General features: G+C 37.0%; 2 protein-coding genes across 8 annotated transcripts; one reads left to right on the top strand and one right to left on the bottom strand.

Moving 5' to 3' along the window:
- Nucleotides 1-483: 483 nt before the first annotated feature.
- LOC106953986 (uncharacterized) lies at nt 484-11,383 on the top strand. Of its 2 annotated transcripts, none has more exons than XM_015043167.1 (14): nt 484-920; nt 2,348-2,713; nt 3,367-3,465; nt 3,681-4,025; nt 6,492-6,857; nt 7,027-7,374; nt 7,590-7,943; nt 8,036-8,053; nt 8,790-8,853; nt 8,938-8,981; nt 10,093-10,243; nt 10,511-10,624; nt 10,817-10,884; nt 11,291-11,383. In XM_015043167.1, the coding sequence occupies exons 1-14, from the start codon at nt 528-530 to the stop codon at nt 11,312-11,314; spliced, it is 2,754 nt and encodes a 917-aa protein (XP_014898653.1). In that variant the 5' UTR covers nt 484-527; the 3' UTR covers nt 11,315-11,383. The 2 variants fall into 2 exon arrangements, with proteins under 2 accessions (XP_014898653.1, XP_014898654.1); XM_015043168.1 differs by having other exon boundaries at nt 485-920; nt 3,684-4,025.
- A 366-nt stretch (nt 11,384-11,749) lies between these two features.
- Nucleotides 11,750-24,794, bottom strand: LOC106953983 (protein NLRC3-like). Of its 6 annotated transcripts, XM_015043160.1 has the most exons (18): nt 24,425-24,794; nt 23,404-23,520; nt 22,262-22,345; nt 21,825-21,908; nt 21,460-21,543; nt 20,482-20,565; nt 19,853-19,930; nt 19,439-19,522; nt 19,177-19,240; nt 18,468-18,666; nt 17,526-17,622; nt 16,259-16,310; nt 15,912-16,134; nt 13,897-15,673; nt 13,636-13,809; nt 13,268-13,441; nt 13,114-13,160; nt 11,750-12,973 (listed from the first exon to the last, which is right to left on the bottom strand). In XM_015043160.1, exons 2-18 carry the CDS (start codon nt 23,517-23,519, stop codon nt 12,441-12,443), a joined length of 3,954 nt encoding a protein of 1,317 aa, XP_014898646.1. In that variant the 5' UTR covers nt 23,520; nt 24,425-24,794; the 3' UTR covers nt 11,750-12,440. The 6 variants fall into 6 exon arrangements, with proteins under 6 accessions (XP_014898646.1, XP_014898649.1, XP_014898647.1 ...); XM_015043163.1 differs by lacking the exon at nt 19,439-19,522; XM_015043161.1 differs by lacking the exon at nt 19,853-19,930.
- Between the last annotated feature and the right edge of the window lie 125 nt (nt 24,795-24,919).

The raw sequence follows: 24,919 nt of genomic DNA, 5'->3' as shown, positions 1-24,919 counted from the left end.
CGTCCCCCCTAGGGGGCGCGCCCCACAGTTTGGGAACCTCTGGATTAAAGGGTCTTTGAGAGAAAGAAGACCACATTTGGTTTCCATTTGTTAAAACTGGCCTTCTATCTCATGTGCACAATGCTCTTGCTGCTCCTGAGCAAAAAGTTAATTTTCATAACACCAAAGCTTCCTTATTTTTTCTGCTGAAATACTGATTTATGGAACAAATGTTTTACCCCTTTCTTCAAACACAAGGCATATTATTAAAAGCAGATGTGCTACATGCCACAACTCTCTCGAGCATTTGGACTGAATATTTCAGAGAGAGAGAGAGAGAGCCTCTGCCCTGAGGCCAGCATGACTTGTATTTTATTTTTTAGGATCATTTTGATGTATATTATACTAGTGTTCCTAAATCACTGCAAAAAAAAAAAAAAAAAAAAAAAAACATCAGTGAATTTGTACTCCACCTCCTAAAGAGCGGATACATGCCAGTACAACCCACCCAAAAGCTTTAAAATAGTCCAGGAGTTTGTTTGAGAACCATGAGGCAATTGTTTTTCGTGTCTACCTGTTTGCTGCTATTTCTGCAGCAGACACAATCTAGGACAGATGGCAGGACAACCTGCAAGCCAGTAACAGCCAGTTTCTGTCAAGGTTTGGGATATAATTCTACTCCTTACCCAAGCGGGGCCCCAGGGTTCAGCCTGTACCAAGCTGGTAAGACGGTGGAGACCGCCTGCTCACCACATATCGCCACGGTCATGTGTCGCGTTGTTGTACCTGAATGCGGTTCAGAAAATGAAAGCCAGAAGAAGCCATGCCGAGCACTCTGCGACAAGGTCAAGAGGGATTGTGAGTCCACTCTTAGAGCAAAGTGGTTATTCTGGCCGTCGAGGCTCCGGTGTGACTCTTTACCAGTGTCTAACTGTGTGCAGGTTAGTATAACTTGATCAAGTTTTCACTTTGAGTTCATTGGAGGCACAAACAGAGTTTTCAAAATAAGTAACTTCTTTACCTTTTTTAACTTTGTGGTTCATGAAATGTGAGACATGACTTTATGCCAGGGGTCTTCAGCTCCATTCCTCAGGAGTTGCTGTACTACCAACTTGTAGATGCATCACTGTTCCAGATCTGAATTAGATTGATTATTGTCCGGGCTCTGCAGAACATGATGATATAATTAAAATATTTGTCTAAGATTTGTTGAAAGGGGAAGAAAGGCATCATTCAGCACAGCTTAGATAAGTCTTTATTAAAAAAAGTATCATGGCAAATCGTCTTTAGGTAGAGACAAATGTGGTTGGTATTGTCATTGCATGACTGATTTGATTAAATTAATCAGAATTTATCACCTGGAGATGTGAAGTTATTAGAATAGTGATTTCATTAGTAGTATAAGCCTTGCAACACTCAGTGCAAAAAAACACAGATGACCTTTCCGCTGCAGACAGATGTCTAACCAGATACCTCCATAGGATAGCCATATGCAAGAAAAGGTGAATTGAGAGATGCAGGGCATTAAATCCTCCAGTTCTGCAATGCACCCACATCTCCAGTGCAGACCAAAGCCAGAACCACATCATCCTGCTGGCCAGACATCCACCTAATGTGTCCGAGCAAGACTACCCAACCTGTTATGAACCTGTTGGTCAGTCATCAGCCCCCACCATGTCTGGAACTCAGAGGGACCAAAGAAGGGAGAGCTTAGTATTCTCCCACCTGGTGGCGTTGTCCCTGAAGTCCACAACTGGCCCAACATATCCATGAGAAGTATAGAGAGCAACAATCAAGAAGTCACCACACTGATGTGGCCAGCTCCCTGAATAAGCAACATCACATCAACATCCCTACCCAACCTCTGCAACACTGCCGTATACCCGAAGGCCATCCCCACATCACCAATAATTTACAAACTGGTGCTGGTGCAGAGGCATGGGGGGAAAAGGACCGTGCCACATGTCCAGCACCCAGCCACTCCCATCCTTGTCCCGGGTGCATGCATGGGCATTTGTTTTAATGTGAAATGTTGCTATGAATGTATTTGTGCATGACTACATTCAAACTCTTGATGCAACAAGGGTATTGAAGATTGCACTGCTTGCTTCCTGGCCCCAATCTAATTTGTATAACTAAAAATGTTTGCGCAAGATGGGGCCAAGAAGAGCAGTTAAGGAGTATTCCTTCCACCTCTACACCCCACCCAGCAAAGTCCATCATCCCACACACCAATACCCATTCCAAGCTCCTCAACTTGTTCCCAAATCCCCTTTTGTCTAGAGTTTATTTTAGATCTAGAAAATTGATATTTTTTATCACAACACTGTAATGTATTTTAAGATGATCGTATTTTTTGTTCTAACAGGGTGAAGACAATTCTGTGACAGTAGCTCCGCCAGCAACATGTGAGACAATCACTGTCCCTTTCTGCACTGGCCTGCCTTACAACAAGACCATTCTGCCAAATAGACTAGGTCATGAAACCCAAGCTAACGTAGGCCTGGAAATACACCAGTTTACGCCCTTTGTGAAAGTGCAATGCTCTCCTCACCTGAAGCCGTTCCTCTGTTCTATCTACACACCAAAATGTGTCTCATCAAAAGCCCAGCCACCCTGCAGAACACTTTGTGAACAGGCACGGTCTGAATGTGCTTCATTGATGAGTACTCATAACTTTCAGTGGCCCAAGTCCTTAAGGTGTGAATCTTTTACTACAGAGTCTTGTACAGAGGTGAGCTTGTTGCATTAATCATAACTAAACTATAGTTAAAATTTTAGTTGAAATTTTGTTTGAACTTTCAATTATTCTTTTTTTTTTGGACTTTCATTTATCAAATTGTGTTATATGCTTCAAGTCAAACAAGGCTTCCAAAACAGCTTTTATTGTTATAGATGTTTTCAATTGGGATCCTTGTTTTAAACAAGGTTTCTACACAGTCTTGAAAAGTTTGTAATTTTATCTTTTTACATTCTGGAAAAAAGAGAGAATCAAAACATGTTTGGGTTTACAGAATTTATTTATAATTGTGAAATATTTTTATACAAAACATGTAAATTCAAATCCATTATCTTTAAATTGATTTGTCTTGACTATTGAGCTGGATTTTGTGGGGATCCATGAAATTATTTGATGATTCTTAGACTGGTGTTTATGACTGGATCTGCATGTTGCTTTAAAAACTGGCCAAAGAACTAGAATCACTTTGTTCTCACACCTTTACAATCACAATAAAAGGTGTTAAAATTTAGCCTGTTCTTGCTTAAGCGTCTCATTGCAAATAGCAGACGTAATTTATTCTCGATAAAAATTCAGTAAGTAACTTCTTCAGCTTTCTTGTGCCAGCTTCTAGCAGCCAGGCTCTAACCACCCATTTTTTTCTGCAGAGTGGTGACTCAGAAGCATCTCAATCACAACCAGATGTTGAGCATTCTTCACGGATTTTGGTCAGTCGGGTTGAAGTTTCCCAGAACCGACCGCCTGCTGTGAGACAGCTTTGTTTTTATTGCATGTTGAGCATCGTTTTGTTACGTGACCGGTGGTCTTAAACAAGCACCTTGTTTGTAAAACCTCCATTGGTAGACTCTTTCTCCACCTCCCAATAAAAGCAGCACACTAAGTTGAAGTTTTGGGATACGGGCTGTTGTCGAGAATCATGAAGCTTTTATTCTTAGTGGTTCTGTGCATGCATGTTTTTCGGCAGGTGCACTCTGGAAAAGATGACAGTTCAAGCTGCAAGCCGCTAACAACCAACTTTTGTCAAAGTGTGGGATACAAAACTACCCGTTATCCAAATGGAGTCACGGGCTTCAACGTGCATCAGATTGGCCAGATTGTGCAGACAGGCTGTTCCCCACATGTCAATATCCTCATGTGTCGTGTCGTCGTCCCTGAATGTGGCTCAGGGGATGAAAGTCGAGTGAAACCATGCCGGACTCTTTGTGAAAAGGTCAAGAAGGATTGTGAGCCCATCTTAAGAACTAAACGACTCTCCTGGCCAGTGACACTTCGGTGTGAAAGTCTCCCACTGACTGGCTGCGTTCAGGTAAATATCAGACATTTCTAAATAGTTCTATCTCTTTGGAGGATTTTCTTCAGTTACAAAACTAAACAGCTATGTAGATTCTTTAATTTCGTCAGAGAGGGAATTTTGTTTTAGTTTGAAAATGAAATGTAAAAGCACATTACTCTTAATTATAATTTTACTCTAATGTCTAAAAACCCTGGCTGTAGTAAACCATAAAGATGTATGTAGTTTTGAAAATTATAAATTAGTGACTATAGTACTACTGCCAAAGGTATTCATGGACCTTAAACTTAAACAAGCGTCATTGTGTTTTATAGTTTGTTTTTTTTATGACAGACTAACACAAAGAAGCACATCACTGTGAAACTGAAAGAACACATTTTATTTTTTAACAGCAAAAAATAGGAAAGTGTGGTTTACATATTTGCCTTGCTGAGTCAGAACTGTTTTTTCTAGTCTTTGGAGGCATGTCTGTTTGGACTCCTATAGACTAAAATTATTGTCCATTCTTCTTTGCACAATTTCAAAGCTTTGCCTCTTAAACCCCTTTTAGATGTCTACTTTGACTGGGCCATTATAACACATGAATATGCATTGAAAATCATTGCACTTCAGTCTTTCCTATGTGTACTGTGAGGTTGTCCTGCTGAGTTGTGAGGCTTTGCCCCAGTTCCAAGTCTTTTGCTACCTATAAAAGATTTTCTTCGATTTCTTTCCCTGTGTTTAATTCCATTCACAATCCTATCAACTCTGACCAGATTCTCTGTCCCATATGATGAAAAGCATCCACACAGCATAACCTTGGGATGGTGTTTTCAGGGTGATCTGCAGTAGTAATTAGCATGCAGAGCAAAAAGTTCAAGTTTGACTGCATCTGATCAGAGCACCCTCCTCAGCCATGTTTGCATAACTCAAATGGGATTTCTTTATTAAGCTTCTGAGCTTCCACATCACAGAGCACCTTCTCTGACTAGCAGCAGCAGCAGCAATTAGCAAACACCTGGTGGAACTGCATATCTGCTGAGCTCATAATACGAGCTACTTTGACACTCTTAATATCAGTCATAAACGGTATGATGGAGGAGCATTGTTGTGATGATGTGCTGAAGGCGGAGTGTCAGAAAAACAAGAGTTTCTCAAAAAGATAGAGGCCAATTTCGGCATCAATTTGCAAAGTCAAATTCCTTTTAAGTTATGTCTCATATATACAACATTTTTATAACAACTGAAGGTAACATATAGTTGCTTTATTGTACTATTAAATGGCCCTATGTGCCTGGAAAATGCATATATCCCCACTTTACTCATGTTTATTTTTTGGAGGATGCCAGGTCATTGTTGCAAAACTATTTCAACTTTTAGATGATGGACTGAACAGAGCTCTTTGAGATGTAGAAATTTACTTTATAGTCTAACTTACACTAATGATCTGTACATACTCTGAGTGATAATGTACCAATAACTGGCTTCAAACCAGAACCATGTGGCCGGTCTGAGTGGGACCAGAGCTCTCAGTGTTCAAAGAAGAGAGGTAGGACCAGGCTCAAAGTGTGGATGATGAAGCACTGGACCTGAATTTGAAGGCAAGCCAGGCAGCCGCGCATTACGCAACTCTGAGGTTGCATGCAAGTCACACAGGCTGCCCCCTTTTTCAAACCTCTTCTCACATGCAATCTGGCATGCATTTATCTCTTGAGCTGCAATATGTAGTTTGTAAACTTGTAGAAGGAGGTGAGGTTGGATAAACCAAAATGGAACTTTTTGAATAATGCTCTAAACACTACTCTAAACATTATATTTGATAAGAAACTCAGCAAATCATCCAGAAAATACAATTCACCATTAGAATCTGCAAAAAGATAGTAGAGGGGGCAACATCATCCAACAGGACAATGACCCAACGATACAGTCAGAGAGACAATGGAATGATTTAGCTCAAATCTTAATTGTAGAAAAGGTTCAGGACTTTACCTAAATCTAATTTAGAAGTTCTGGCATCCTTTCATTGATACTCACAATCTGACCAATTTTGAAAATGGGAATAGGCAAACATTTCAGCTTTTAGATGTGTAGAGACATACCGCCAACAATTGACAGTTGTAGTTACAGTAAAGGAGCATTTCACAAAATATCACTCAGGCATACTAAATACATGCATGCTTTTAAGATGTTTACTTGTAAAAAATAAACAGCAAGGTTTAATTATCCTTCCAAATCACAATTATGTGTTACTTTATATTGGCCTATCACAAAAACTCCCAATAAAATAGACTGACCTATGCTCAAGTGAAAAAGTTAAATCAAGAATGGCCAGTTCAAAATTAGGACCCTACTTTTAAATAAGAAGCTGTTTTCTGCTACAAAAATGAGGAAAAAAAGCAAAGATGTGACACTAAAGACAGTCACCAAGGATGGAGATGAGGAACTTGGAGGAATAGATGGATAGAAGATTTATGATTTCCTCTTTTTTTTTTTTGCTTCCAGGGTCCACCTACCCCTGTTACACAAGCCCCACCAGGAACATGTCAGCCAATCACAGTCTCTATTTGTGAAGATGTGTCTTACTCAAACACTATTCTGCCCAATATTCTTGGCCACAAATCCCAACAAGAGGCAGGCTTGGCAATTAATCAGTTTCTCCCACTTATAAAGGTTGAATGCTCTCCTCAACTTAAGCCCTTCTTGTGCTCAGTCTACACACCTAAATGTGTGTTAGGAAGACCCCAGGCTCCCTGCAGGACCCTTTGTGAAAAGGCCCGCTCGGGCTGTGGGACACTGATGAGCAGTTTTGGTTTTCCATGGCCTGAATCCTTAAAGTGTGAGTCCTTTACCACAGAGTCATGCGAAGAGGTAAGGTTCCCATTTCACTGTCATTAGGATTTATAGATATCTTTAGATTAGAAGATTTCATAAAAGGGAAATTTATTCCTTTGCTTCCACTGAATCCACAAAAAAGCATTGCTTACAATGAAATAATGAAAATGATCCTGATGTTGACTTATTTCTTTTTTTTTTCCAGTCTTCTCTCGTTCTGGGAACATGTCAGACCATGACTGCTCCTTTCTGCAAAGACATGTCCTATACAGAAGTATTTCTGCCCAACATCTTTGTCCACAAAACGCAGGACGAGGCAAATCTGGCGCTAGATCACTTTACGCCTCTTGTGCAGCTTGAATGCTCCGCTCATTTAAAGCCTTTCCTGTGCTCTGTCTACCTTCCCAAATGTGTGTTTGGGAAGGGACTGACTCCCTGCAGGACGCTCTGTGAGAAGGCTCAATCTGGCTGTGAGCCGCTGATGAACAGGTTTGGCTTAAACTGGCCTGAAAACCTGAAATGTGAACAGTTTACCACAGAGTCATGTGAACAGGTATGTCTGCTGATTTTCTACAAAATTTAAAATAGGCCTATTTCAAATACGATGGCCTATTTGAACTCTCTTAAACATGGAACTAAATACATTTTGGTATTACTATAGGGCAGAGCTAGAAGTGAATTCATTTATCTAATATAAATGAAAAATGTTGCAGCTTATTGAAGCAGTAGTGAACGCAAACAAAGCTCAGTTTGTATTTGTCTGTGCAGTATGGGATGAGAAGCAGTGAGAAGATGTGTGAGCCCATCACCATACCCATGTGCCAGGGCCTGTCCTACAACCAGACCATCGTCCCTAATCTTCTGGGGCACACAAGTCAACGGGAGGCCGTGATGAAGATGTCCTTCTTCAGCTCTATTGTGCAGACCGTCTGCTCAGCGGACATACAGCTGTTTCTGTGCAGGGTGTACGCCCCGGAGTGTGTGGAGGGCCAAGTGCTGCGTCCCTGCAGGTCATTCTGTGAAAAAGCCAGAAGGAACTGTGAGAGTTTCATGAACAATTTTGGAGTCTCCTGGCCAAATGAGCTGCAATGTCATGCATTCCCTGAGGAATCATGCATATCTGTAAGAATTAAATACTAAAATATTTAAAAAGTTGAATTAAAGGATGGAATTTGAAATTTTTCATGTTAATTTTTTTCCTCTTTCTCCCTCAGGAAGAAAACACAAAGGAGGTAAGACTGCCTTAGTAGTTTTTAAAAATCCTCTTTGTTAGTTTCTTGGATGTAAACTGTAAAAAAGAAATGCTATTATAAATGTGGATTAAGGACACAGTTGTTTTGCTGTATGGGCCTTAACTTCCTAGAAGAAATAATGTGTGTTTTTAAAGCTTGACATTAAGTGTATTTTTAACAAGGCAAAATTTAGGAATATAATTTGTGGAGCTCTATGAAAAAAAAAAAAAAAAAAAAAAAAAAAAAACAGCTTGAATCCGGCAAAAATAAGCTTGTTGTTCTGAGTAAATTTACATTTTTCCCAGTAGGATTTGGGAACATTTTATTAACAAGAAAACACATTTTTACAAGTACATTTCACTGTTTGGACTTGAATTTATACCAAAAAAAGTTAAATTAAGGACCTGTAGTTTCCAACCTAAGCATAGTGAATGATTAAGCTAAAACACAAATAGCACAGAAGAATATTTGACAGCCTGTCTTTCTGTTAGCTATGATGATTTTCCAAATACAATTAATAAAAACATGACATTTAAAATGAAAATATTACATGAGACCATCAATAAACATTTTAATGCCAAAATGATGTTATGATTAAATGATGATTTAATGTTAAAAGAAGCTTTTAGGACACATATTCTAATTGATTGAATATCTAAAGAAACCCTTTCTTTATTATTATTATTTTTAATTATGACAGTGTGTATTACTGTGTTCACTGTGTGTTTTTCTTCAGATGCTGAGAGACAAAGAGGTTCTTTCTAAGCTGAATGCTGGTGGCTACACAGTCCGTGGCGAATGTAAGTTTATATTCACTATTTAACAATTTTGCATAAATAGAGTAGGAATACTTTACTAATGTTTCTCCCCATTGTTTAAAACAGCGCTTACTCTCAAGACTGCACACCTGCTGTTGGTACTGATGGATGTATCCTTTTGTAATGAATATTCTGGATTTTGTTTTGCATAAATGTTGATTTCCTTTTGGTATTATTGGAGTCATACATCAAACTGGTTGATAATGGTTAGAAGGATTGAGGGCTGTCATTGCTTTGTGCTTTTATTCTTCCATATGTTGGCTGTGCTCTGCCTTATGAATAAAGTTAGGAGCGCCATCATGTGGGGGAGCTTAGAACTGCTGGTCCTCTTCTTCAAAAGGTTTCAGCAGGGTTGGATTTGATCAGAGGCCTGCTGAATGCCTCCCTTTGGTTGGTTTTTGAGGGTTAATCCACTTAGAGCAGATCCAGAACTCACTTCAGGGACAATATCTCCTTTCTTGCGTTGGTGCGCCTTCGGATGTTCCAAAATGTGTTGATAGGGATGTCAGGATTTCTATCTTGGACCTCTTACTTGCATAAATCAGTATTGGACAAATGGCAGTAGAATAGGTGGGTAATATCACAGATTAAATTCAATTATCTAGCAAAAAAATTACTTTTTCATACAGTATCATTCTAGGTTTATTGAAAAAACTGATTATTGGTGATTTCCAGTTATCAAAACTTTGCAGATTGATTTTAAATTGGATTTTTTTTCCTGCCACTAATAGATTTATGTTAGGATGTAATTACCTTCAGTTCTGTTTTTGATACCATTTGCAATTAAAAGGATGATACATTTGAAGCACCCATAACTGGTTCTCTATAAAATTAAAAGTAGAGACTTGTGAGTGTTTTAAGCTACTATATTCAAATCCACTATAGTTTAGCTGTGGTGAAGAGGGCAGTAGCTGAGGTAATGCTGTCAACAATTGAATGTCTCCTTCTCCTGCTATTCCCCTTTTACTTTTTATTAATATAGAAAGTACTCCTACATCAGATCTGTATTTTTTGTGTATCTGCTCTGTCTTCTCAAACCTCCGGTTTGTCGGGGCAGATGGCCGCTTCAGATTCAAAGAAGGTTCTGTTTCTACAAAACAGAAAATGCGACAAGTTGTAGTAAACATAGTTAGGAGAAAATCCATGTAAGATCCTCACCAAATGATCCTCATCACAGTCTTGAACATGACAAGTTTTCTGTTCTTTAACTGACACATTCAGGCAGATAAATCCGGAGACCTGGATGTGGTTGAGTTTTTCAAACTGGAGCACTATGTGGCTGCAATCAGGAGAGAATATTTGGGAAACTATGAGAGCAGGGGTCCATCTGCTGTCACACAAACCCAAATGAAAAAGGTGGTTGCTTCCCATGGTATGTTATGTGTTTATTACAAATATGTGCAAAATTTGCAGCAAAACAGAAATTCCTTATATTGGCGCAACACAGATATCAGGAATGGAAATATATTTCTAGTTGTGCTGTTACACCTCCAGTGTCAAATGTAATATTTTAATATAAGCCTACTGGCATTTGTAACACAAAATAGGATATTTTCCACAACAAACATCCACATTTCTTGCATATTTTTCAGATTTACAGTTGTTTTTACTGTACTAATTCCTGCTCTCTAACTTGCAGATTTCAATTTAGATGAGGCAACCTTCAGAGCACTTTGGCTTGAATACAGCTCCAACGGTGGAGTTAACTATGACAGTTATGTTGCAGCCCTGACAAAACTTAAAATCCTTAAAGGTACTTTCATAAAACTTATATTTTCTGTTGCAACACTTGATATTGTTTATGTTTTGGCTTTTGTATGCATGAAGGTGCTTATGATGTTTGTCTTCCATCATTTTCTAAGGAACAGTAGGTTACATGTTATTAAAAATCAGTTTATACAATGAAGATTATGAGTGACTTTTCGATTGTTGCTTCTTCTCTCAGATCGTTTCCAGGCTCATCTGCTGAATCTGTCATGTGACTGCAGGGTTGCAAGCTTCTCATTCAACCAGGTGAGTAGACTCTTGTTTTTTGGAAAATCTGTTGTATCTCTGGGAGATTTTACCAACTAATATTTACAATCTTACAGATTTCAAATATGATGATTGGAGATCAAAGCTATTTTTGATGAAGGACATTGATGAAGGAATCAGTATTCTAATTTAATTTGCTTAAATTAGCTTTTAAGTTAATTTGAGAAATTTGACTGTGTTAAATGTATTTACAAAGGATTTCAAATAGTGACATCTGCTGTTCTTTGCTGGGTATTACATTAACATCATAACAACTAAACTAAAGGCCAAAAAAAGAAGGAATTTAATAAAGTGTATTTTGCCTCCATAGTGCTATTTTACAGAAACTTTCCATATTTTGATTCAGCTTGACATTATTTGTGTCTTTATTTTGTTTCTCTTCCAGTTCATGAAAGCTGCCATAATCTGAGGATCAGCAGAACTCATCAAACCCCATAACACCTCAGTGGAATTGAAATAAAGCATGTAAAATATAGTATCGTAATTCCTGAAGTCGGCTAATAGTTTATTAGTGCTTCTATGGTCAGAACTCACATGTATGGGTTTACTGATCTATTATTGAAAATAATTTATTTCTTCAAACCTGAAAAAATATCTTGTACCTGACAAAACATCCTACTGACTCTGGGACAATTTGAGGAAGAAGTTGTCACTACTACACAGACTTTTTGATTATTAATATGAAAATATTAAACGTACAAAGAAGAAACATCTGATTACAGAAAACATTCTGTTAGTGTGCCTGCAGAAAATGTAAACTGACTAAGCTAAATAATAAAATACAATGATAAAAATTTTTTATGGTTGGACACTGTTGAAGAATTTTGAATCAGAAGAGAAAATATTACATGGATCTGTGAAAGTGTTTATTTCTTACATTGAAAGTCTTTACATGTCTACATACATCCATTAAATCTTGGGATCATCTTTAATGACTTGATTTTTTCTCTGCTTATTGAAAATCAAGTCATCGTTATTAATCTCAAATCAACAGATTAACTTAACTGTTGTATTTAATCAAACTAAACGTTCAATCTGTAAAAGATACATCACAAAGATAAATCTTTTGTTCTAAACATGACAATTTTTTTTTAATTGTGTGACTTTCTTACTAGCAACTTGAAACCAAAACACATATCAAGACAGAAATCTAAATATTTACAATCTTGCTGAAAGGTACAGAAGTCCTGAAGTGTAAAAAAGACAGAAGTCCCCCCTCAAAAAAAGTTTTTTTTTTTTTCTACAATAACTTTACATAGCTGGGGAAGAAAGAGAATACAGTGCTATATTTTTGTTAAGTCAACCACTATCTATATGACCCGATTTGACCAGGACTACTTCCTGCTATCAAATTTAACTCTGTGGGCTAATCAGACCTGAAAGACCTTGCAGCTGACCCCATTTAGCACAAAGAACAAGTTGATGAGAATTAATTAAGTTATGTTTGTTTTAAAGTGTAGAGGATTTCAGAGCTGTTCACTCTGGCTGCAACAGGCGATTCTCTCAAGTGTTCACATGTGGAATCTATAACAAATTTACAAAATGTGGCTGAAAAACAAAGATGAACCCGTTGGCTCAGTAATCCTGAAAGCTGGGTAAACCGGCTCTGTGAACTTGGCGTGGAATGTATGAAGGTGGGTCATTTTTCCAGACGACACTGCAAAGAAGGACAAAATGCCACCAGGCCAGTCCAGGTAAACTCCTACTCTGTTTGACGGAGCTCCATAGATGGAAGCCACTTCATTTTTGTGCAGGCCAGAGTGACCATTATCAGAGCACAGCAAGCTCCAGGACTCGTCATTCTTCCCAAGACTGCAGTCATCATTTTCTCCTTTTCTCTTGATTCTTCTGTATGTCACTGCAATGTGAACTTTTCCTCTCCACTCAACCTCCCAGTAACGGCGCCCAGCAAGACCGTCTGTACACAGCAGCTGTTCCAGGACATCAAACCTCTCTGGATGGTCAGGATAAGGCTGCTGCTCTCCTCCCACTGTCACTTTTCTGTTGTTATCTGACAGTATTAGGTTTTTATGAGTACTGTTGGGGTCCAGCATGAGTTCACAGGCATCTGATGGACAGAAATCAGTTCATTATCTGTTCAATCTTTTAACAGTTCTTGATATTTATGCTTATTTGTATGAAATGTTAAGTGAGTTCTTTGTTGATTTTGTTTTTTTGCATAAGCTTGAATGTTTCTTTCATACTTACACTTCCTCAGACCGGGTTTTAAGAACTGTGATCCACTCGGCTCAAACCTGAAACAAACCCCAGCAGTAACATTCAGAACATTTTATATTAATATAAAAGGACATGAATATCTCAAAACTAATTATAATGCATACAAGCTGTAATTTATTTATACCTGAGAGTCTGCAATGCCAGCTTTAAGTCCTTCTGTCCTGCAGAAAAATGCTTCACTCCACATTCTTCCAGATGGTTGTAGCTCACATCCAACTTTTTCAAGTGGCTGGGATTTAATCTCAAGGATGAAACCAGATCAGCACACCCTTCCTTTGTGATCAGACAGCCTGAAAGGCTTTACATAAAAAGAGGCATGCATTAATTTTGAGTAGAAAAATATTTTTTAGAAGAATGACTGTGCTATTTAACATGGTTTGATGTGTTATTGGTGTCTGTATTTACAGTTTTACTGTCTGTCTGATATGTACATATTGATCAACACTATATTTTGATTTGAAAAGTGTTTCTTTAAACCAGATAAATACTGACCTGAGGGTTTCCAGTGTGCAGTGAGGACTACGCAGGCCTTCACACAGCAGCTTCACTCCTGAGTCTTTCAGGTCGTTGTTACTGAGATCCAATTCCTTCAGCAATAAGCATCTGGACTGGAGAGCAGAAGCTAAACCACTGCAGCTCATGTCTGTCAGATTACAGCAGCTCAACCTAAAATCACAATATTCACCGGACAGTTAACATAATTCACTTCAGTATTTATATTGAATTTGGATGTGATGCTGTTCATTAACTTACACAGCCTTAGTGGAGTTTACGATCACTGTTAGCAGGCCAGTTGCAGCATTGTCTGATTCAAAGTATTTATTCAGGTAAAACTCATCCAGCTTTTCCGTTGAAGACAAGATGATGTTGACCAGCGTTGCCCACTTGGCAGGTGGCAGTTTGTCTGCCGGCAGCTTCCCAGGTCTCAGAATCGCTTGGATCTCTTCTACTAGTGAACAGTCTTTCAGTTCGCTCAGGCAGTGAAATAGGTTGTTGTTCTTCATAATACAGATGTTTTCCCCAATCTTCTTCTTGATGTACTGTATGGTGTTCTGACTGGAGCTGCTTTCTGATCCCTCTACTGTAATGAGGCCTTGGAGGAAAGTTTGATTGGTTTCCAGTGAGAGACCCAGGAGGAAGCGAAGGAACAGGTCCAGATGTCCATTTGGGCTCTGTACAGCTTTGTCTACAGCACACTGATGGAAATCCTCAAAGGTGGTCGGAGCTGAATCCTCTCCTGCCAGCAGATTGATTCCGGTGTTGGTGAATGTCAGATGGACATGAAGAGCAGCTAAAAACTCCTGAATGCTCAAGTGGACAAAGCAGAAAACATTCTCATGAAACAGTCCTCTCTCCTCTTGGAAGATTTCTGTGAACACCCCTGAATACACCGAGGCTGCTCTGACGTCAATGCCGCACTCAGTCAGGTCAGATTCATATAAAAACAGGTTGCCTTTCATTAACTGATCAAAGGCCAGTTTTCCCAATGACTGAATTGTATCCTTGGTCTCTGGAGTCCAGAAGGAATCAATGTCTGTTCTTCTGTCATATTTTATATTTTTTACTTTGGACAGAACCACCAGGAAATAGACATACATCTCTGTCAGGGACTTGGGCAAGTCTCTTTCCTGATTGGTTTTAATGGCGTCCTCCAGAACAGTGGCAGTGATCCAGCAGAAGACAGGGATGTGACACATTATGAAGATGCTTCTTGATGAGTTGATGTGAGAAATTATCCTTCTGCTTTCCTCTTCCTCTGTGAATCTCTTTCTGAAGTACTCCTCCTTCTGAGGATCATTGAATCCTCTGACTTCAGTCACCAGGTCAACAAACTCAGGGGGGATCTGATGGGCCGCTGCAGGTCGAGTTGTGATCCAGATGCGAGCTGAGGGAAGTAATTTCCCCTTGATGAGGTTTGTCAGCATCACATCTAATGATGCTGGCTCTGTAACATCAGTCAGAACCTCTTTGGTTTTCAGGCTCAGAGGAAGTCGACACTCATCCAGACCATCAAAGATGAACAAAACTCTGAACTCTTCAAAGGTGTAAATTCCTGCTTCTTTGATTTCAGGAAAGAAGAGATGAATAAGTTCTACCAAACTGATCTTTTCCCTCATCAACATGTTTAGTTCTCTGAAGGACAATGGAAAAATGAACTGGATGTGCTGGTAAATGTTTCCTTCAGCCCAGTCCAGTGCAAACTTTTTTGTCAAGACTGTTTTCCCTATGCCAGCCACTCCCTCAGTCATAACTGTTCTGATTGGTTTATCTCTTTCTGTTGAGCGTTTGAAGATGTCTTCACGTCTAATTTTTAATTCTGGTTTAGTTGGTCGCAGGAATGCCCTTTCGATCAGCTTCACTTCATGTTTACAGTTGACCTCAGCAGGGGTTCCTTCAGTGATATAAAGCTCGGTGTAGATCCGGTTCAGAAGCGTTGGATTCCCTGACTTGTCCAATCCTTCAAACATGTAACCAAACCTATTCTTCAGGTTAGATTTGAGTGTATGCTGACACAAGGTTATAACACTCTCTGAAAAACAAAAGGACAGCACATTTTGTAATTTAGGAACATATACATTTTTGGATATGACCTGAAACAATTTAGTTTGCATAAACAAAATGACAAGAAAAGAAAAAAGATTTGTGATTTTGTGCTCTAAACTTGTTCTGACTTTATCACATTGCCAATGTATTTCATGGGGATTTCATGGTTTTGCAACAAGAACACACAAACACATGTATAAGTATAAGTATCACAACCATCTTACTGTTTAGCAGAGCGTTAGCAAGCTCCTCCTGCTTCATGTTCCTCATAAAATCCAGAGTGATTTTCAAAAAAGCCTTTTTGATGATTCTCTTTTCATTCTCGTCTTCATGGGGATCCATTTCCACCTCTTGACTCTCAGAGGATTCAGATAAATCTTGACTTAAAATCTTGCAGAAAGTTTGCAGCTCGTTCTTTGCAAAGTGTAAAATATCATCTTCAAGAATCTGTGAAAACATATTTTAAAATTGAAATTATAAATTAGCTTTTTAATAACTGTAATTGCAACACTTACTGGAGAAATACCTATAGAATATTTTTTGTCATGACACCAAACTTTGACCTACTAACCTTGAGGTTTGTTTGATGAGTGATGAAGTCCTCTAACGGTTTATGGTGAACTCTATGGAGAAATTATTTATTTGAATTAATTGGATGTAGTCAACCCAAATTAGGAAACAGTAATAAGGAAAGGCCTAACAACATTTGTAATGTTATTCCTGTATTTCAAAACATGAAAATTTACAAGAAACTTCATGTTTGATCACATAAGTTTGTCACTTTTATTGGACATGCAGCTTGGAAACGGATAGTTTATAATTCCTTAGTTAGGCCTAAAAGAAATTAGGCATATATAGGACCAAATAAAGACACAAAGGGATTTGCTCCTACAGCCTTTTAGTAAGGTCTTAAGAGAACAAGAGTAAAATAATTTCTTTGTAGGTTTAGAAATATTAAAACCTCATGCAGTTTGCCTTAAAAAAACCTTCCACTTTATTGACATAATATTAAAGTTAGACACGTTTCATACAAGCATGGTGGTGCTTGTATCTGAGCTTTTAGGAGATTAAATATCTGACATTTTATGGGTTTCCTTTAAATGCCAGTTCATAAGAATGTTATTGGACTGACTTTTCAAAGCTTGTCTCTACAGCTTTGGCCCATGAACAGGGTCTTCCTGGAGGCTGTGATTTGACAGGCAGACATGACTGATGCTGATGAAATCCAGATAGAACTGTTTGTCTTCCAAGTCTTTATAAAATGTAAGTAGCAAAGAGATGAATGTGTCATGCTTGTATGGATTATCTCGGGGTTCTCTATGTTCTTCCCACAGTCTAAAAACATGCATTGTGTTTAATGAGTGTGCTGCGCAAAATTTATCACCTGGAATTGTCTAATTTGCTGCTTATAAATCATATAAGAGCAGTTAAAAATATATTTTGGCGTCTGTTTGGGTCGTATAGTGTTCATGTCTGTATTTATGGTTCCTTTTGCTGTTGTAAATACGGGGAAAAAACGTCATGACTGTGTCTCTGGACAAACTCTGAAAACATGTCATGAAGCTGATCCAGATCTCAACTAATGTCCTTCTAAACCACTTCAGCAGGATCTTTGTGACCAGTAATCATCCAGAAAGTTTGTTGCTCAGGGAGTTCATTACTCAATTCTAAGACTTTAGAAACAATCTAAGCCAACAAGGCATGAATTAAGGAGACTTTTGACTCTACAGCTATGGAAGCATTCAGCCAGTACTCTCCATGCATTAAGTCCTACTCAAGCGAAAAGCAGTTACAAATTTTTCTAAAAGAAAAAAAGAGCTTTGAAGTTCTCAGTTTACCTCTCAGGTCTTGCCTGGATGTCATGTTCTATAGAAAGTTCATCATTTCCAGGCAGGTGAGCTTGTTTCTTCACTGCACACTGACTCACAACAGCACCTTAGCAAAAGAAAAAAAAAACACATACAGCAAACCAGATGAGCTGGTTTAAGCCATTACATCAAAGCAGCATCACATGATGTTTCGTAACCCTCCTTCTGCAGAATTAGCATCAAAATGCCCATGTTTCCAAAACTGACAGCACTTTTAGACTCCATTAACTGAGGAAATATGTACCAAAGTGAAAAAAAAAAATGATTATCAGTGAATATCAGCAGTAATTTATCTTATCTTGGTAAAAACTGTTTCCTTCATTTAGCCTCCAAAAGTTTCATTAGATGTAATTTAAAGTTTTATTTGTTTCAAATACAGTTAATAGCTATTGATAATGATAAGGAAAGTAAACAATTAAATTTATCTTGTATTGTCTTTGTGCCTGTGTGTGTTCAGTTAAAGGTGTAAAAACAAGTCAAAGTTCCTTGTTTGTTTAAAGCTAACAGGTTTGTCCAGTTCCCTTAAGGCAGGACTTCAGTTGAATCCACAGCAGAAACAGCAAAGAACAATTTTAACTCTTTACTCTCCCATAGTTAGACATTTAACACCAGTAGCAGAGGGATGATGTTTGAAAGAGGTTTGGCTTGTTCCTTATTGAAAGATAAAGTCTCAACATGTAATAGAAACTTTTAAATATTCTAATATAATATATGCTGCAATATATCATATAAGAACAGCTGGTGAAATGAGTGTTGTTCATAAAATAATGAAGTGCTAAGGATGATGCAGAAGTACTTTGCTTTAGCTACAGCCAATCAGGATTGTGTTTTGATGAGTACATTTCTGGTCCAATCTGTCTATAAGAAGAAATGACCAGATGGTAATTAAAATGGTAATTAAAAGTTTCTTACTGTTCAACAGAGAGGAATCCACCTCCCCTTGTTTCATCCTTTTTAGAAACTGCAGAGCGATGGCAAGAAAAGCATCGCTGCTGCTCCTCTTCTCATCTGCATCCTCCTCTTGGCTCAGACATGTTTCTTTGTGATCTTGTTGCTTTGGGAAGTTCTTCAGCTCATTCTTTATAAAAGCAACAATGCTCTCCTCGAGGATCTGTGATAGAACAGTTTACAATGAAACCTTCAAATCAGGAATATTAGAAACTCAGCTACATTTCTTTATTTACGAAAGATTAATCTATAAACATCACAATCTGAAGAATATGACTTTCTCACTTTAATCATCTGTTTTCCTTTTCAGAAGCTGATAATAAACCCTTTTGATTAAATATTTTATCAAAGTAAATTAACTACCATACTAAATATCTGCAGGGTATAAATATAGACTTGTAACACAACATGAATAAAACGAATAGTTCATATAAAATATTTTACCTTGTCCTAACTTATTTTAACTCATGTTTTAGTTCTTTATCTAAGGCCAGACTACATGTAAAATAAAACTGGAACTTAATTCAGAACTATTTAAATTTGGTCTTTAAATCTTAAAGTCTTTGTGTAATGAAAGACTGTCAGGTATATGTTAGAACTGACAGACAGATCCCATTTCTCCCAAGATGACCACATGCGGTAGTTAGAGGTGCAACTCAACATTATTACAAACCTTAAATATTGGAACCAGGTTTTGTTGAGGAACTGTAAAATGCTCTGCTGTTTCCTGGTAGCTTCTGTGGAGAAGACACAAGTAATTCCTATGGATGAATAAACCCCACAAACACAAACAATCCACAAGATAGATAAAAAAATCAACATGTTTTCTTGAAGTGTGCTGAATATAAGTCATCTCATATGGTGCCTTGGTGCCATACACAAGAATGCATGTGTATGCTTTCATAAGTTGATTTAGTATTAATTGATAAACTTACTGTTTAAACTCAAGAGGATAATCCCGAGATTTGTCACTTTTTAATGATTCACAGCTTGGAGAGGGAGATCTTCTTTGGTCAGAGCTGCAAGACAACAAAGAAAAGGTTCAATTTAAACAATGAAATGTGAAGCTCACTGCCTTTAAGAAAAATGATTAAAGCTAGTTTCTTTACAGAAACTCGGGCAAAAATATTAGATCTTGAAGTTTCAATAAACAGATAAAAAATAAATAACAAAATTGGACAATTTAGATACATAGTTATAACATAGACTAAGTTATTTTGGTTGAGAATATAATAATAATACATTGAATTAACATAATTTACTTAAAATGGTTCAGACAGACAGACATTTGTCTTAAAAAGTGTCTAGACTAATGTGGGCTTCTGGTAAATATTAATAGATAAACTTACTGTTTAAACTCAAGAGGATAATCCCTAGATTTGTCACTTATTATGGATTCACAGCTTAGAGAGGGACCTCTTGGAGTCCTTGAAAAAAAGTTCAAAATACAACATTTAAATTAAAGTGGCGCAAAATCCCTAAAAGAAAACATTACAGCCAGTTTCTATTTGCAACAGGGAAATGCAATTTTTAAACCTTTAAACCAAAGCAAACTGACAAAAACAGCACAAATGAATATGTATGTACTTGGCAACAATAGCAGTAAGAGATGGAATAACTAAAACTATAAGTAAGAAATCTATGAAAATCATGCTTTGTTTTTTGTTGAGTCACGAAGCATACAGAAACACATGATGGAGTGAAACTATGTGAAAAAGTAGAAAAACTAAAAGACTTACACAACACAGTGAATAGTGAAGGAACCAAGTTGACAGCAGGAGTTAACAGACAGGGTAACAAAAATGAAAACTGGAGTATCCAGTAATGAGCTAAGAGAAGCACTGAGCTTATAAACTGAGGCAGAGGTGACAGAAGAACTAATCAGAGGCAAAGAGGAAAAACTGAGGCAGAATGCAGATCGATGGAAATTATGGGTTAGAAAACTGCAAAGCAATTATAAATTCAATAGATAACTTACAGTTTGAACTCAAGAGGATAATCCCTTGATTTGTCACTTTTTATGGACATGCCACTTAGAGACGGACATCTTCCCTGGTCAGACCTGGGGCAAAATAAGATACAAAAAACAATCAAGTTAAAATGCAACTCGATATTTGCAAGACAAAATAAAATTAGTTTCTATGTGCAGCAGGTCAGTCAGGGGAATGGAATTATTAAACATTGAACTGAAAACAGCATAAAATAATGACATATTTATTCAAATAATGGAAGTAGACAGATGGAGGGCCAAAATAAAAGTGTAGGTTGGGAGCATTTGTAGGTTTAAATTTGACGCAATTAAAACAAAAACACCCCCCAAAAATCATGACATTTCTTTGTTTGTGAATTCAGTTGCATCACTTTGTCTTATCTACTGTGTGGAACTACTAAAATCTAACCAAACTATTACAAAAAAGAATCAGGATTGTAAATATTGAGGGGGAAAAGGAGCACACAAACTCACTGTTTTAGTAACTAACATAGAAACTGTCTTATTTGTACAAATTATAAATTGCTGTAAAACAGATTCATTTAAAAAAGAAATACCATAAAAATATATTTTTGTACTTCTCAGTCATATGGGTCTCAAACTGTGGTTGCTGATACCAATAGAAATCTTTACATGTTGAATAAAGTAATATAACATTTAGATGATCAAGTTTCTTTTGTTTGGAATGAAATTAAATAGTCAAGTCAAGCTTATTTCCATGGCACAATTCCTCAGCGAGGTGTTGGTGAAATGTGTTTTACATCATAAAACATCATACAGTCATCAATTATCAAAAAAGCAGTTAACATTACATTTTGTCAATTGCCATCATCAAACTAAGAAAAATAAACTAAAGTATTTTAGGTTATAGAAATTTACATTGAACTTTTTAATGTTGCTGTATAAGTGCCTCAATGTTGTGAATGGTGCCTCATAAATTGGGGTATATTTAATAGATTAACTTACTGTTTGAACTCCAGAGGATAATCTCTAGATTTGTCACTTTTCATAGATTCACAACTTGGAGAGGGACATCTTCCCTGATCAGACCTGGAAAAAAAAAAACAGAAAAAAGAAACATTTTGGAACTCAGTGCCTCTTGGTAAAATGAATAATCATTAAAAAAAAATTATTTGATCATTGTATTTAGATATTTTTATAATATAGATTGACTGCAATCTAGATTATAGTGACATTTAATTATAGAAATTAAAGGTGAAATTGTTTATTTGTATGGAGAACTATATAATTTACCAAACTTTTTGTGAAGCACCTAGAGAAGATTTATGTATGTTTTATTATTTGCCTTAATATTCAGTTGATGAACTTACTTTTTAAACTCAAGAGGATAATCCCTGGATTTGTCACTTTTCATGGATTCACAGCTTGGGGACGGACATCTTCCCTGATTAGAGCTGAGAAGAAAATTTAATAAACAAACTCAGACAAAGGTATGTGAAGCTTAGATGAGAGCTAGTATATATACATTTCTCAGTCTGAAAAAAATAAATAAATTGACCTTGAAACAAAGGGGTAAATAAAGCAAAATTAGACTATTTAATTGAGATACATTTATATATATTCACTAAATGGGTTTGATAGAACTTAGCTGAAATAAATGTAATTTAATTATAGAAATTAGATGGATCTGAATTTTATAGATGTAAATTTACCATGTTTTTATACTAAGTTGCCCAAAATTTCTGAGTTTTTAGATTGGTATATTATACATAAACTTAGTAGGTTTAAATTCAATAGATAAACTTACTTTTTGAACTCGAGAGGATAATCCCTGGATTTTTTACTGTTTACTGACTCACAGCCTGGAGAGGGACATCTTCTCTGGTCAGACCTGGAGAAACAAGTTAGGGAAACGTTTGTCAAGCAAAAACCTTAAGAGTTTGAAGCTAAAACATAGCAAGGAAAACATAAAACAAACTTGAATTTTTAATTTAATTTGTTTAGAGCATTGGTACTGTAATGAATTTAAAGGTACACAGACATCATGGTTTGACTACTGTAAAACTGGACATTTGGTTAGACATTTCTTATCAATAAATGATAAGCAGGTAAAGCCAATAACTATGGATGGATTATACAACAGTAAAAACAATTCAAAGTGGTCAGTGCTGTTGTTTTGAATAAATAAGTTTAAATCTCTTTGATATTTAGATTATTGAGTGTACCAGATGTACTTGAATGCATCATACAACTTGCATGATAAAAGTGCAGCTTTTAGGGAAATCTCCTCTAATCAGAGGGACTGGTAATTACAGATGTAATGGACTATTGTGTTCTGTCATATGCTCAGCTGGATTTAGTGAAGCCCATATCCAGCTACACTAAGCTGGATTTGGGCTTTAACTGATTTTTCTCCAGTACTGGTGATGTTTACGTTCAGTTTGACATTAAGGTGAGTAACTCAGTTGAGCGTGGAGCGATGCTATGTACTCTATTGATGTTCGCTGATACTCCTCTGTTTAGATTTGTTCAATTTTTTTTTAAGTTGTGCAATAGAGTGTTGCATTGTGTACTTTATTCCATATTTGTTCAGGTATAAAACTAGGCTGTAATTGTTTGGTACATATTTATATGAAACTGATAGTGGAGTCCCATTTCACCCCTAGTTTCAACAGAATTATTTATAGATTTGTAACATTTTATAGACTCAGCCTGGAGAGGGATAGATTACCTTTCCCTGGTAAGAGCCAGCCTGTGATGATGTGTAGAAGAGCTCCATGACCCACAACTAGTCAGTAGATCACTCATTTTGAGAGATTGTTAATTGAACAAGCAAAGGATCATTTATATTTCCCTTGGAAAAGTAACAAGGAATAAAATCCTTATGTCCTGGCAGCCTTGTACCCTTCACCACTAGGGGCAAATAAAAGTTTTCATTATTCATCTTACCTCTCATGTCTGTTCTTCTTGATACAGTCCTCAGTCAAGCCACCGGTCACAGATAAACATATCTTTCTTTTTTCTGGAGACAAACTCATGGCTGGATCATCTTCACCAACATTCATCCTAAAAGTAGAATCATTTGGATTATTACAAGGGAAGCTTTGTCTTTCTCTTTGTAGGGCTCAGCAAACCTGGACTTTCTTCTTTCTCTTGTCTATTTATAGCCATAAAAAGTGAGACTGTCACATTTCTACATGAATCATTGGTTATTTCCACCTCTATTTTCATTTATTTAAAATGACATTAAATCAAATCCAAAATTCATCTCTATTAAAACATTGTATGACCAGTATAAATGAATCTTTTTTTTAAGTCAGACTATTTTATATTCAGAAGATCGATGATAGCATCATATATTTCTGCAGCATTTTACACAGCTATACAAGGCTGTTGAACCTAGATGGCTACATTTAATAATGAGTCAGATCAAATATATTTATTCAAGGTATTATCTAGGGTAGCATGGTGGTTTCAGTACAGAGAAAAAGACAGAGTGAGACATTAATGAGCTCACGATTAGTCAGAAGAAGTTCAGGCTACCGGCTGAACTGCAGACAGAAGACGGGCTCAAACATTTAGATTGTTTTGCTGCCACCTACTAAGGCCGTTTTAAATCACGTTAATCAACTCACTAACTGAAAGTTGGCAAATCATTGTCCCCATGTTGTTGCTGTACTTGTTAATCATACAGTCAGCCATGTTCTGTCATAAACATACCTGATATTTTTTGAGTTTGTCAGTCTTTATCAAATTTGGCATAGCCTAACAGTGCCATTGTTTTATCATAATTTAGAAGTCAGTCTCTTGCGCAGTAAAACTGAAAGCTGTATTCAGGTTTACGAAATCAATCACAATCAGTCATGACGCAGCGATTATAGTTCTTGTTGTATGTTGGGAGTTTGGAAACCCTTAAGCTTATTTCATAGGTAATTTAAAAACCAGAAAATAAAATAAACTAAGTACTTACTTTGCCTTTTTCCATGAGAATCACCTCAGACCAACCAAGAGTGTAAGTGAAAGCCTGTCACAGCGAACACCTTGCTTACTGGTTGAAACAGGTTCCTTTAAACGGGTAGAGCAGCTCCGTGTGCCATGGTGAAAGGTGAGTTGGTAGTTCTTCACATTTCTATCTAGAAAACACCTTCTCAGTTTCTCAAAACGCAGAAAGTATCTGTCCTGTCCATATAATCCAAGGAACACATGAAGATTTTCTGAGTGAAACGTAGAACGTCTCGGTTAGACGAATGTGAAAAAAAACAATGGAGACTTTGTTTTTTGTTTTCAAAACATTTCCTCATTCATCAGACAAGGAATTTCTCACAGTTCAAAAAACATGAAGGTGAGTCAACAGTTGTTAAAGCAACATAGTTGGCAACCATGAAGCAATCTAACCTGTTTTTACCATAAAATCCCCTCATCAGTTTTCTTTTCAGAACAAAGGCAAGCCTATAAGCATACTGTG

This window comes from Poecilia latipinna, unplaced genomic scaffold (genome assembly GCF_001443285.1).
Source record: "Poecilia latipinna isolate Pla-1442-1.1 unplaced genomic scaffold, P_latipinna-1.0 Scaffold619, whole genome shotgun sequence".
Taxonomy (NCBI): Eukaryota; Metazoa; Chordata; class Actinopteri; order Cyprinodontiformes; family Poeciliidae; genus Poecilia; species Poecilia latipinna.
Note: the sequence above shows the minus strand (reverse complement) of the source record. Positions and strands in the feature narration are given on the sequence as shown.

Coding starts and splice junctions, on each gene's coding strand:
- LOC106953986 (XM_015043167.1), top strand. CDS start 528: ATGAGGCAATTGTTTTTCGTGTCTACCTGTTTGCTGCTATTTCTGCAG. Junction 8,982..10,092: donor TGCTGTTGGTACTGATGGAT/GTATCCTTTTGT, acceptor TGACACATTCAG/GCAGATAAATCCGGAGACCT. Junction 10,244..10,510: donor AAAGGTGGTTGCTTCCCATG/GTATGTTATGTG, acceptor TCTAACTTGCAG/ATTTCAATTTAGATGAGGCA.
- LOC106953983 (XM_015043160.1), bottom strand. CDS start 23,519: ATGAATGTTGGTGAAGATGATCCAGCCATGAGTTTGTCTCCAGAAAAA. Junction 20,566..21,459: donor TATCCTCTGGAGTTCAAACA/GTAAGTTAATCT, acceptor ATTTTGCCCCAG/GTCTGACCAGGGAAGATGTC. Junction 19,523..19,852: donor TATCCTCTTGAGTTTAAACA/GTAAGTTTATCT, acceptor GTTGTCTTGCAG/CTCTGACCAAAGAAGATCTC.